The following is an 11,159-nucleotide window of genomic DNA, read 5'->3' on the forward strand; positions in this document are numbered from 1 at the left end:
CAGCTATCCTGCTTTTTTAGCGTGACTGTATAGACGTCCACAAATTTGCGTAATAATTGTGATTTAACTTTATGCTGATGACAGCACTGTGTGCTCTCAGCCAAGAGCTGCATATTCAGAAGACAGTGTGTTTTAAGATTACAGCTTTATTTTCCTAAGAAGAGAGTGTAATGTAAATGTCGATAACCTTAACTCTTACAAGTAGTAGTTGATATTTCTTAAAGTTTGGCTAGAAAATTTGCAGATACCTTTCGTATAGTCCAAGAAGATAAAATTAAATAGATCCTACATATTCTTAAATGGGGTCATCATCACAGTCCATTGTTGATTGAAATGGGAATATGTTAATAGTGATACAATTATTGTCTGAAAGGGGAAAATTTTAATGATAAAATTAATGTCCCCTTTGTCATTCACTTGTGTAATTGTGTAGATGGAATGTGACTTCGACCAGATGTCATTGACACAAGCATTTACTGCTAAAAATGGGGTGAGTTTTTTGTACTGTTTAAAGAAAGTGGAACAGCAGTGTTGCTACAATGTCCTTGTTTGTGTACTATAACCAGAATGAGAGACTGCTGAACAGATAGACAAGTTGCAGGTTTATGCATAAGTCATATGGTGTTTCTGTAAAATTGTTCCAGCACCAGCTCATGATGCATATGGTGGTGGTTACAGCAGTGGTGCTGGATACAACACTGCATCTGGTTATGATGATAGAGGATATTCAACAGGTGCTTACGGTATGTATACATTAATTATAACATCATGAAACCATTAATAATTGCAAGGATATAGTTCAAAGGAAGGTCACTGAAATTGTTGATGATACATTGTTAAAGTCAATTGGCAAGTTTCTGAGATTTTAGTTTGATGGAAACTTAATCCTGCAAAAGATTTGCACAAAATTCAAACAATAGACATTCCTTTGAGCTTTATGAATGTAGATTGGATAGCTTAACTTTGGGCTTCGGTTGCCATATAACACTTTTCTTGGACGATTTGCCTTCAGCAAAAATAATGCAGCCATTACTGAAGCCATAATGTTCTTTAGTTTGTGTTTGTTGATGCATCAATTTGGAGAACTAATGTCGGGGAAGTTCGTGAAATAAGACAAATATGACAAATGGTGCTGATGTTACCTTCTTATAAAAACATTTTGCAAAGCTGTTGTTGAAAGTGAATGGTGTATTTTTACCATTATGATTAAATTACGCTAGAAATTTTTTAGCTGTGATGATGCAAAATCCAAGTTGACATATCATTTTAGCACTCGGAAACGAAGTTACTTTGTAGGAGATATGTACTGTAGGCATTTTGTATCAGTGGGGATACAATAAAATCCACGTACAACAAAAATACCCAGAAATTGTGTAAGCTTCATGAGGCAAGAACATGAAAACAGTTGATGTATAACCTAATTACTGGTCAGTTGTAGTGAGCTGAGAACTTTGTGCTCAGTCTTGTTAGGAAAAGTACAAAAAAGAAGCATTTAAGTAGATGTAACAAACCCTAAGCTGACAAGGCTATTTTGATGAAAAAGTGCTAACCACGTGATAAAGGTGTAAAAAGTACAAAACGTGGAAAAGTCATAAACATACTTTGCTGAACAATGTAGTCTCGAATTACCTGTAGTGATGATAATAAGTGTTTTGAAGACACAGTGAAGATGGTACAGTAGGAAAATGTCAGAATAATGGAGAACTTCAAAAATGCTTGTTATATTTAATCATCCATGTCATTCTTAACAAACATAAATGCACTCACTGCCTCTGGTGATATATTTCCAACCTTTACTTGATTTCAAAAATTTCTTCTTTTTGCTGTTTTAGTATTAAGAGACAAATTAGAAAGGAAACAATTTTAAAAGATTCTATGTTGGTATTGAATTTATTGCAGGTGGCAGTTCTGCTGGCTATGGCCAATCACGTGATTATGGCGGTCAGTCACGCCGCTACTAAGAACAAACAAAATGACTCAGTGTACTGTTATGGCCCTTAACCTGATAATGGTGTGATTAGTGAGGCCATTGAGTATCTGATTTCTTGCAACTTTGTGGTGTCCCTAACAAAAGTGATGTTTAAAGTAGCACCTTACAGTTTTAAGACTTTCTTGCTATTTTAATGAAAGGAAGATCTGAACTGATTACCCCATAGGTTCTACAGTTTCTTTAATTAATGTAGAGTTGTGGTTTCTAGTGCAGCATACTTCAAGAAATGTGTAGATTGTGGGTATTTCTTCTTACTGCAAGGTGTCTTTTAGATTATACATGTATAAGAGTAACTGTGGCATGACAGATGCCAGTAGTAATTTATTTCGAAGATTTTTACTTAGTTCTTGGCACACAAAATTTATACACACTTTTTTCTTTCACTTGACTGTTGGCCTGCATTTGTATCATAAGTAAATTATCAGAATGACAGTTAACAGTTCTGTTATATAGTGGAGTAATGTCAGATGGTATTTGGAATTTGTTGAATTCCATGTTTCATAGCCGCCTTTAAACATTGTAATGAACATGACAACATTCCAGCAGTTTTTGTATTTATTTTTGAAGAACAGCTTGTCAGCAGTTACAGATAAAAGGACAACGAAAAGGATTATTTGAGACAGTGGTTTTATTACTTGACAGTTAATAGATCTGTTGATTTGTTTGTATCTAAAAATGTTCATGTTCAGTAATTAAATCAATAAAACAAAAATGACATACTAATAACAAAATGATTTAGAAGTTGTTTTATTTGATATACTGATCATAACCCCATATTATTACATTATCTCAACACTTCACGGTGCAGTGCATAAGAACTCAAATTGGGATGACATGTCTTACTGGTGTTGCAAGAGACATGCCTAAATTATCTTTTAAAATTTATGTACCCAAGCCTATCAATAAAGAGTATTTTTGTGTATATTACTTTCAGTGAGATCAGTATTAAAGTTGGTGCTTTGCAAGAGTAGTTGAAAAGAGATTATACGGTTGTGATCTGAAATCAAATTATGATGATTGAATAATGCAAAATAGTTTGTTTTAAAATTGTCTTCTTGGTGAGCAGTAAATATATATTGAAAGAAGAGGCAGCAATTAAGAGATTAATTCGTGTATGTACAGACTGGGTGTATTGTTGGAGGGAAGGTTACTCACAGTGAATTGAGAAAGATGAAAATTGAGATTGCAACTTAATGCAACGTCTCCTATTACTACATTAGAAGAAAAACGTATAAGAGTTGAAATATTTCTTCCCATGGGAATGTTTTCACTGATGCTATCATGGTCTAATTGGTCAGGTGAGTGATCACTGTCTCCATGTTTGACTGAGAAATATGCGTTAAAATGGGTACATTGAATTGAGCCTGTGAGTATTAAGTCCTTTAATACATTAAACATTTTGTAATAAATTTTGACAGCTTATTAAATAATGAAATTAAAATTTATCCTAATCAGTGACAATAATATATAGACAAGACTATTTATTGCAGTAAGATTAAATGGGTATTATTCAGGTTACAATAATTCAGCAGTGCATACAATGTACCCACCCATTAAATTACATGGTTCGTTGTAACAGGATGATAGGAGATGCAGTTATTTTGCTAGACACATACAAATCTTTCTAATACATCACTTCAAGTTTAGCAAAGTGGGCTGAATTAGTGGTACGTACACTTAACAGCATCAAAATAATACAGTTTGTCTAGCGCATAAAGGATATTGCGTGCGCGCGCACACACACACACACACACACACACACACACACACACACACACACACACACACTAACTCTTCAGTGCTTATAGGGCTGCCCTTAATAATTGTAATGCTGTTATGTGGTAGTTTAGACAAACAAAATTCATTCTGTAATTATAGGTGCTGGTGAAATGTGTACAAAGCTGAAATAATACAATCAAATTAGTCAAAATTTGTACACATTTTGACCATCATCCGGTGGGGATTTCTTCAGGGAAGTGAAAGTAAAATTTAGACTGTAAATTGAATTTTTTAAATGCTGAATGCCTAATGTCTGTAAAAAGATGTCATTGATGTTCTGCTAGAGTTTTAGTTGAAAACTTGGTTCTGTTATAGGAAGGTTTAAAATTTCTGCTTAGAATCCAGGTGCACTTCATATACACTGACCAGTAAAAAGAATCTATAAATTTCATTGAACATTTTACATGTCAGACTTTGCTTTCTTAATGGCAATTATTCTGAAGTTTGTTCAGAACTTATACGTAATGTGTTAACGAAAGTTGTCAGATTATCGCAGACTATAATGGGTAACATAAGCTGGATTTATGTAAGTAATTTGTACAAGACATTGTAGCATCTTCAAGGGCACATGTACATTTTACAGTATATATTTCATCTTTAGTGTGTTACACAGGGATGAAAACAAATTAACAAAAAAGTAGAACACCAGGAGATAGTGCACACAAGATACATAAATTCAGGTGAGTGGCAGGTGCATAATATATATAATGGTTTTAAAGTATATTATCAGAACTTGTTTTTCATTGCCACTCTTTTAGAAATATATATAAGGCATTTATTTTGCACTGTATGCACTTAGTGTTTTAAACAATTAAAGGGTTTACTGCAGGGATATACCTGATCACTGTAAAGTAGAATGGAAAGAAATTGTTTGTGGCGCAATCAGTTTTACTAATAAGAATGACAGTCTTGGCCTCATGAAGCAATAAGTTGTAATTAGACAAAGGAAACTATAAAAAGTTTCCATGTTGTTATCAATTTATAGCAACATTCAACTATTACTCTCGTTAAGAGGAAGAGGTAGTAAAGTTGAACAATTTTGGGTTTAAATTTCACCTATGAGCCTGTTTCTTATGGAAGGGCATGATTACATGTTTGATATTGTATGTAATGAACACCATAATATGTTAAGTTTCTGTCAAGGACTGAAGCCAGCTTTTGTTAAATGGGTATTGCAGCATGTGTGGAACCATTTAACCCATCTTGCTGTTACCATTGGTAAGATGGAGTGGATTACTAGTGAGTTACTACGATGCATCTATGAAATTGATTTGGTTCTCAAGTAGTGAAGCTTGATGAATAAAGATTTGATTGATGCTATATCCAGAATTCATTGAAAGCAGTCAAGTGACAGTCTTGATTCTGTTCGTCACTGTTATTGCAAAGTAATGAATAGTTGAGTGATGCAGTCAGGTTTCCTTAGTTCCGAATATTCTGTTGGTTTCATATTTTAAGTCCTATTCTTTCATAAAATGGTTATTATAAATGAGCCTGTAATTATGTTACAGAATTCATTGGTCTTTTACTATGTCCATCAAGACAGCTGGATGGCTGGCAAGAAATAGCTTGAACGAAACTCCATGCATGATAAAAAAGACATTGCACTCTTCATCTGATTTAGAAATTTCAGGAACCCAATTAATACTTTAAAATATTTAGTGACGTTGAAGCTATTACACATGTTATTTTACGTAAAGGCATTAATGGTTACTCATACCGTAGCTGTTTGCACCTTCTTACTAATTTTTGTTACTTTCTATGACAGGTGTTTGGAGACCTCTGGGATAAAGCAATTTCTCACTGCTGCCTCTGCTCCTCTACATGGGAAGAAACATGTAAGCTCCGCAATAGCTTTAAAACTGACTGAAGAACATTGGTGTGTGTGTGTGTGTGTGTGTGTGTGTGTGTGTGTGTGTGTGTGTGTGTGTGTGTGTGTGTTTCTCCCTCTCCTGTGTTAGTACGAACTCGTTCTTATTTTGGACTTTGAAGAATTTTATATGCTAATGTGGAGAAACTTCAAAACACAATGCCTTACTGCTGTAAGTTTATCCAAAAGAGGATGAAGTGGTGTTTGACAGTATAAGTGTAATATTTTGTGTAACTGTATAATATGTGCTGGAAACAAAAGTGCTGTATTACATCTGGTTACAATCAGTATTAAGAGTGTATAACCAGGTGTTCTAGGTTAGTGCAAGTGATCATAGTACCTGAAAATATCTAGAACCTCTAGTACAAGGAATTACAAAAGGGTAATGATCACACACGCGCACACACACACACACACACACACACACACACACACACACACACACACACAGAGTCTCTTCTTTTGTCATATGTTCAGCACCACTTGCTGTTACTTCAGTTTAGGTAACATCGTCGTGGTTTTTAAAATAAATTTACCTGACTTAAGGCTTAGATTATTTCATATTATTGAAGAAGGATAGGTTGCTGCTTACCATACGGAGAAGACGCTGAGTCAAAGACCAGTGCAATGAAAAAAATTGTTACACATTTCAGCTTCTGGCCACAAAGCCTTCTGAAATAGAAGACACTCATGATCACTATCTCTGCCTGCTGTGGCCAGTAAAGTTAGCTTTCTACATATCTATTCATGAACAATATTTATACGAGAGATGTTTTCCGTGGTTTGTTCCCTTCATTGTTGACAGACAGAGGCTTTGTTGTTTCCTTGACTCTCTCTGCTGCAGATTTCTAGGCCTTTGGTATGGAGTGGAGAGATCTAGGATTCAACTAGGTAAGTCAGGGGTACATGAACACAAGCAGCAGCTACTCTGGCGGCAGAATAAATCTTGAGTGCTCGTTGATATTCTTAGGCTTGACAACAGTTACAGGTTCTTTGAATGCTTACCAGTCAATATGCAGAGAATGAAATCTTACCACAGTGGAAAGACACTTCTAATGTCAAGATAGTAACAAATGCTTCAGCCATTTATTGTTACTAAGTCCCTGGTTGTACTTCTCTGTATGGATCCCAAAGTAGAAAGCTTTAAAATATTTGAGATATGGAATGTATATTGAAAAGACAGGTTAGATGTCAAGAAGAGTTTTCAACAGTCTTCATTGTAATCTACAGAATATTACGCCAAGTGACGTCAACAAATTCTCACTACAAAGGTTTGTAGGTGTGAGTAACCACCTTCAGTGAAAAACGATAAGTCATAACAATTTTTACTGTCCACCCAATTCCAATGTAACTGTTCTAGAATCATTGAAAGAATACTTTTGCTCAGTAACACAGAAGTATTGTGTTCATGCAGTATTAGAGGCAGTTTTAATGTACAGAGTATAGAGGGCAGTATCTATGGATATGTTGTAGATGATATGGTCATTTAGTCTGTAGTAGTAGCTTTGAATAAATTTTCCAGAACTGTCTTATGCAACTAGTGTGACAAGCCACGTTTAGCAGAAATACGGAGACCTTTTAGCTACAAGTATACTTGACCTTACTGTTACTGTGGGTATAAAGAAAGGATCAGCACTCATGATGTCATCATAGACATGATGGTTGCTAATGTTAATAAATCCATCAAGGTAATTTAGTTTTTACGCTGTAGAAGATAAGCAGTAGTTTGCGTCCTACTTCCACAATAAATGGATGTCACATAGTTCAAATGTGATGGATGTAAAGAAATTGTGGGCAAGTTTAAGTTATTTGAACATTGTGCTCTGGAGAAATGTGGTGATTCACTGGATTAAAGACAGAAAATATATACCATGATTTAATAACAAAATTCAGCAAATGCTGAGAAAATATTGTTGCATTCATGGGTCAAAACAGAATGCTTAAATGTTGACAGCCAACAGTATAAAAAATTTTGCAGCTACACCAAGATGAATGCATGAAGCAAGTGCTTCCACAGTCATACTTCAGTGAAAGGTAGTGCTGAGAAGCCTAGAAATTTTTGATCCTATGTAAAATCACTGAGCAGGTCAAAGGGATCTATTCAGTTATTTGTAGACTAATCTGGGTGGCAATATCGCACAGCAAAAGGAAAGCTGACATTTTAAAGTTCACATTTAAAGAATCATCCATGCAGGATTGCGCACTCTCCATTAACAACTGGGGAAACTCCTTGATGGTGGACATGGAAGTACCCATACCTTGCATTGAAAACCAGCTGAAAGAGTTGGAAATATGTTGAGGAATCCCAGTTTGATTTTACAGAGTATTGCTTAGCATTTGTGCCAGATTTGGCTTGCTTTTATTGTGAATCTCTCACCCAGCAGAAGGTCCCAAACAACTGGAAAAAAGTAAAGATGACTCCAGTAGCTAAGAAGGGTAAAAAAGAACTGGACCCTAAAAATTACAGGCCAACAGCCTTAACATCAATTTCCTGTAGAATTCTTGAGCATAACTCTTAAACTCAATTACAGGGTGTACATAAAGTGTGGGAACACTTCCAATTATTTATTGCACAAGAACCAAACATTGTACAGATATCACACACACGTAATTTTGTAGAGAAACCCTGGAAGTTTTTTCATGTGTACCACCACAGTGTGGATTGGTAATTTGCCATAGTCAACACTTGCCACAAACCTGGCGAGTTCAGGTGTGAAGCAAGCTGGTAATTTGCCATAGTCAGCACTAGTTGCAAACCTGGTGAGTTCAGGTGCGGAGTGAGCTTTCTGTGTGTTGGAGTTCGACAAAAAAAGTGTGCTACAGTTGTTCAGCGTACGTTTAGAACCAAGTATGGTAAGAAGCCACCAACAAGGAAGGCCATTTACCACTGGCACAACAAATTCCTTATGACTTTTTGTTTATGCCCAGAAGTGGACGTCCCAGTGTGAGTGAAGTGAATGGGGTTCGCATATGAGAGATATTCATAAGGAGTCCAAAGAAATTGGTACGTCATGCATCCCGTGAACTCGAAATGGCTCCGATGAGAGTGTGGAAAGTCCTGTGACAGAAACTCGATGACAACAAAAAAGATAAGTGTTTTGAGTTTTGTTCGCAGCTGCAGCAATTGAATGAGGATGGGGATGGCATTGTTGATCACTTAATTTTTAATGACAAAGCTACTTTCACACTAATGGGAAAGTGAACAGGCTTAATTGTTGAATCTGGGGTACAAATGCATCAGATTTGAGTGTGATTCCCAAAGGTAAATATTTTTTGTACGTTGTGTCGAAATCTGTACGGACCATTTTTCTTCGCAGAGAGCACTCACTGGATATTCCTACTTGAACATGTTGCAGTGATGGCTGATGCCTCAAATTCAATTGGACTCTACTTTCATCCTTCAGCAGAATGGGGCTCCACCCCATTTTCGTTGTGATGTTCGTCGGTACCTGAAGATGGAGCTGCCACATCAGTGGATTGGCTGCGCTACAGAAGGGGACAGCTGTTTCATAAAATGGTCTTAGTGATCACCAGATCTCACTTCGTGTGACTCTTTTTCTGTGGGGACACATTAAAGTTACAGTATATGTACTGCCTATACCACATGATGTAACAGAGCTCTGGGAAAGAATATGGGAAGCAACTGCCACGGTCGACGATGCCATGCTGGGACGAGTATGGCAAGAATTCGATTACCATATTGATGTCTGCTGTGTCACTCACGGTTCGCATATAAAATGTTTGTAAAAAAAAAAAAAAAAAAAAAAGAAAGAAAGAAGAAAAAAAAAAGAAAAAAACTTTGAGTTTCGCTTATGTATGCAATGTGTATGATGTCTGTACAGTGTGTTTAGTTCTTGTGCAATAAAAAATTGAAAGTGTTCCCGAACTTTATGTACACCCTGTTTAATGAGTTTCCTTGGGGGAGGGGGTTTAAGTGTGTATCAACAAATAAATACAGATATACAAAGCATCACTAATGCACAACTCAACTTGCTCTTTTCTCGCAAGATATCTTGCGAACTATGGATGAAGGGCAATAGGCAGATTGCATCTGACCATATCCCACTGCAAACTGTTAATGAAAATCAAAGTGTACAGAATTTTCTCAGATATAAGAGTAGTCCGAAAAGTTCAACTAATAGAATTCATCTTGCGTATTAACTGCTTCACCTGTATTTGGTCCTTCATTACTGTACCCTACTGGTTTGGGGTGCTAAAAGCCACATCTTCAGGTGAAATGTGATTAAAACATTAGAGTGGAAAAACTCAGAATCTTTTTTCCCAACATTCGTTGCCTGTAAAAACAAAACACTGCTAAAAGGCAGTATGTTATGGGTTAAAAACCGCCAGATTCCAAAATAGTGTATCGGTCCAAAACAAATCATAGGATAGTGATAGTGAGAGCACGCAGCCAAGTCCCCCATACACGGTTCCATATAGATCAGAGAAGCAATCATTCTCTCTTAAACTTAATTTTTGGAATTATCCACGTTGTCTGGGTGTTCTTAGTGTCTGTGCCAGTTTTCTTGTACTTGCATCTGACCCTAGTAGGTGGTGCGAGAAAAAAAATTGCACTGCCAGTCCTTGTGTATGCTACAGGTCTCAGGGTGACTGGACTTCCTATGTATACTACCCAAGAGGAATATTTAGGTGTAGATCATAAGCATTCATAGGTGTAATTCTTATAAGAATTACAATCTTCATTTGTCTTGAGCGTTTACATTGTAGTATTTTACATTCATAGGTGTAAGTCTTATAAGAATTACAATCTTCATTTGTCTTGAGCGTTTACATTGTAGTATTTTACACACACTGTTTATAGATGTTAGGCACCTTCAAGGGGCCTCACCAAGGCATAAGTGTCGACATTCAGCAAGTGCTAATGCACTCACCTTGCCAAGCCTCGCCCCCTAGTATGTTAAGTTACTGTATACACACCATGTGCATAGATGACAGATGTGGGCACACAGTGTGTTTTTCGCACTGCATAATATGTTTGTAACACACATTACTATCTCTCACCAGGATGTGCATCCTCAGTGGAACATGGTCATTCTCACGAATATACTATGCTGGGACAGAAGCCTCAACTAAGACAAAAGGTGTCGTGCAAAACTCCTTTAATGCAAACTTTTCAATTAAATGTAATCTATGTGATACCATGTAACAATTTGTTATCCATTTCATTTATTCTCAATATATGGAATGTTTTCTTCAAATGTTCATGCATGATCATTTACTTGGTCTCAAGAGTTATCATGGAAGACGTGTGTAGTAATTAACCGTGATTACCAGTATCCTTAATTTCATACCATCCAAATCTCAAAGAGTTGAAAATATCAGCAGAATACCACACATTGGTTTGCTCCTAACTAGTTTCGATATCTGTTTCGACAGAGTTACCATTTGTCACGCAGCTTGTCCTTTCCAACTTAATAACTGGCCACAACTATTTTTGTGAGAAGACACTGCCTAACCGTTTGTTCTTTCAGATGAAAACGTCCCCTGTTCATTCCATACCCC

General features: G+C 36.3%; 1 protein-coding gene across 1 annotated transcript in view; it reads left to right on the top strand.

The window, feature by feature from the left end:
• LOC124776641 (glycine-rich cell wall structural protein 1.0-like) overlaps positions 1-2,721 on the top strand; it is a 60,386-nt gene extending 57,665 nt beyond the window's left edge. The window contains exons 8-9 of the mRNA XM_047251731.1: positions 645-743; positions 1,900-2,721. Of these exons, the coding sequence (XP_047107687.1) occupies positions 645-743; positions 1,900-1,961 (161 nt within the window). The 3' untranslated portion in view covers positions 1,962-2,721. The remainder of the gene's footprint in view (positions 1-644; positions 744-1,899) is intronic.
• The last annotated feature ends 8,438 nt before the right edge of the window (positions 2,722-11,159 follow it).

Source organism: Schistocerca piceifrons, chromosome 2, assembly GCF_021461385.2.
Source record: "Schistocerca piceifrons isolate TAMUIC-IGC-003096 chromosome 2, iqSchPice1.1, whole genome shotgun sequence".
NCBI lineage: Eukaryota > Metazoa > Arthropoda > Insecta > Orthoptera > Acrididae > Schistocerca > Schistocerca piceifrons.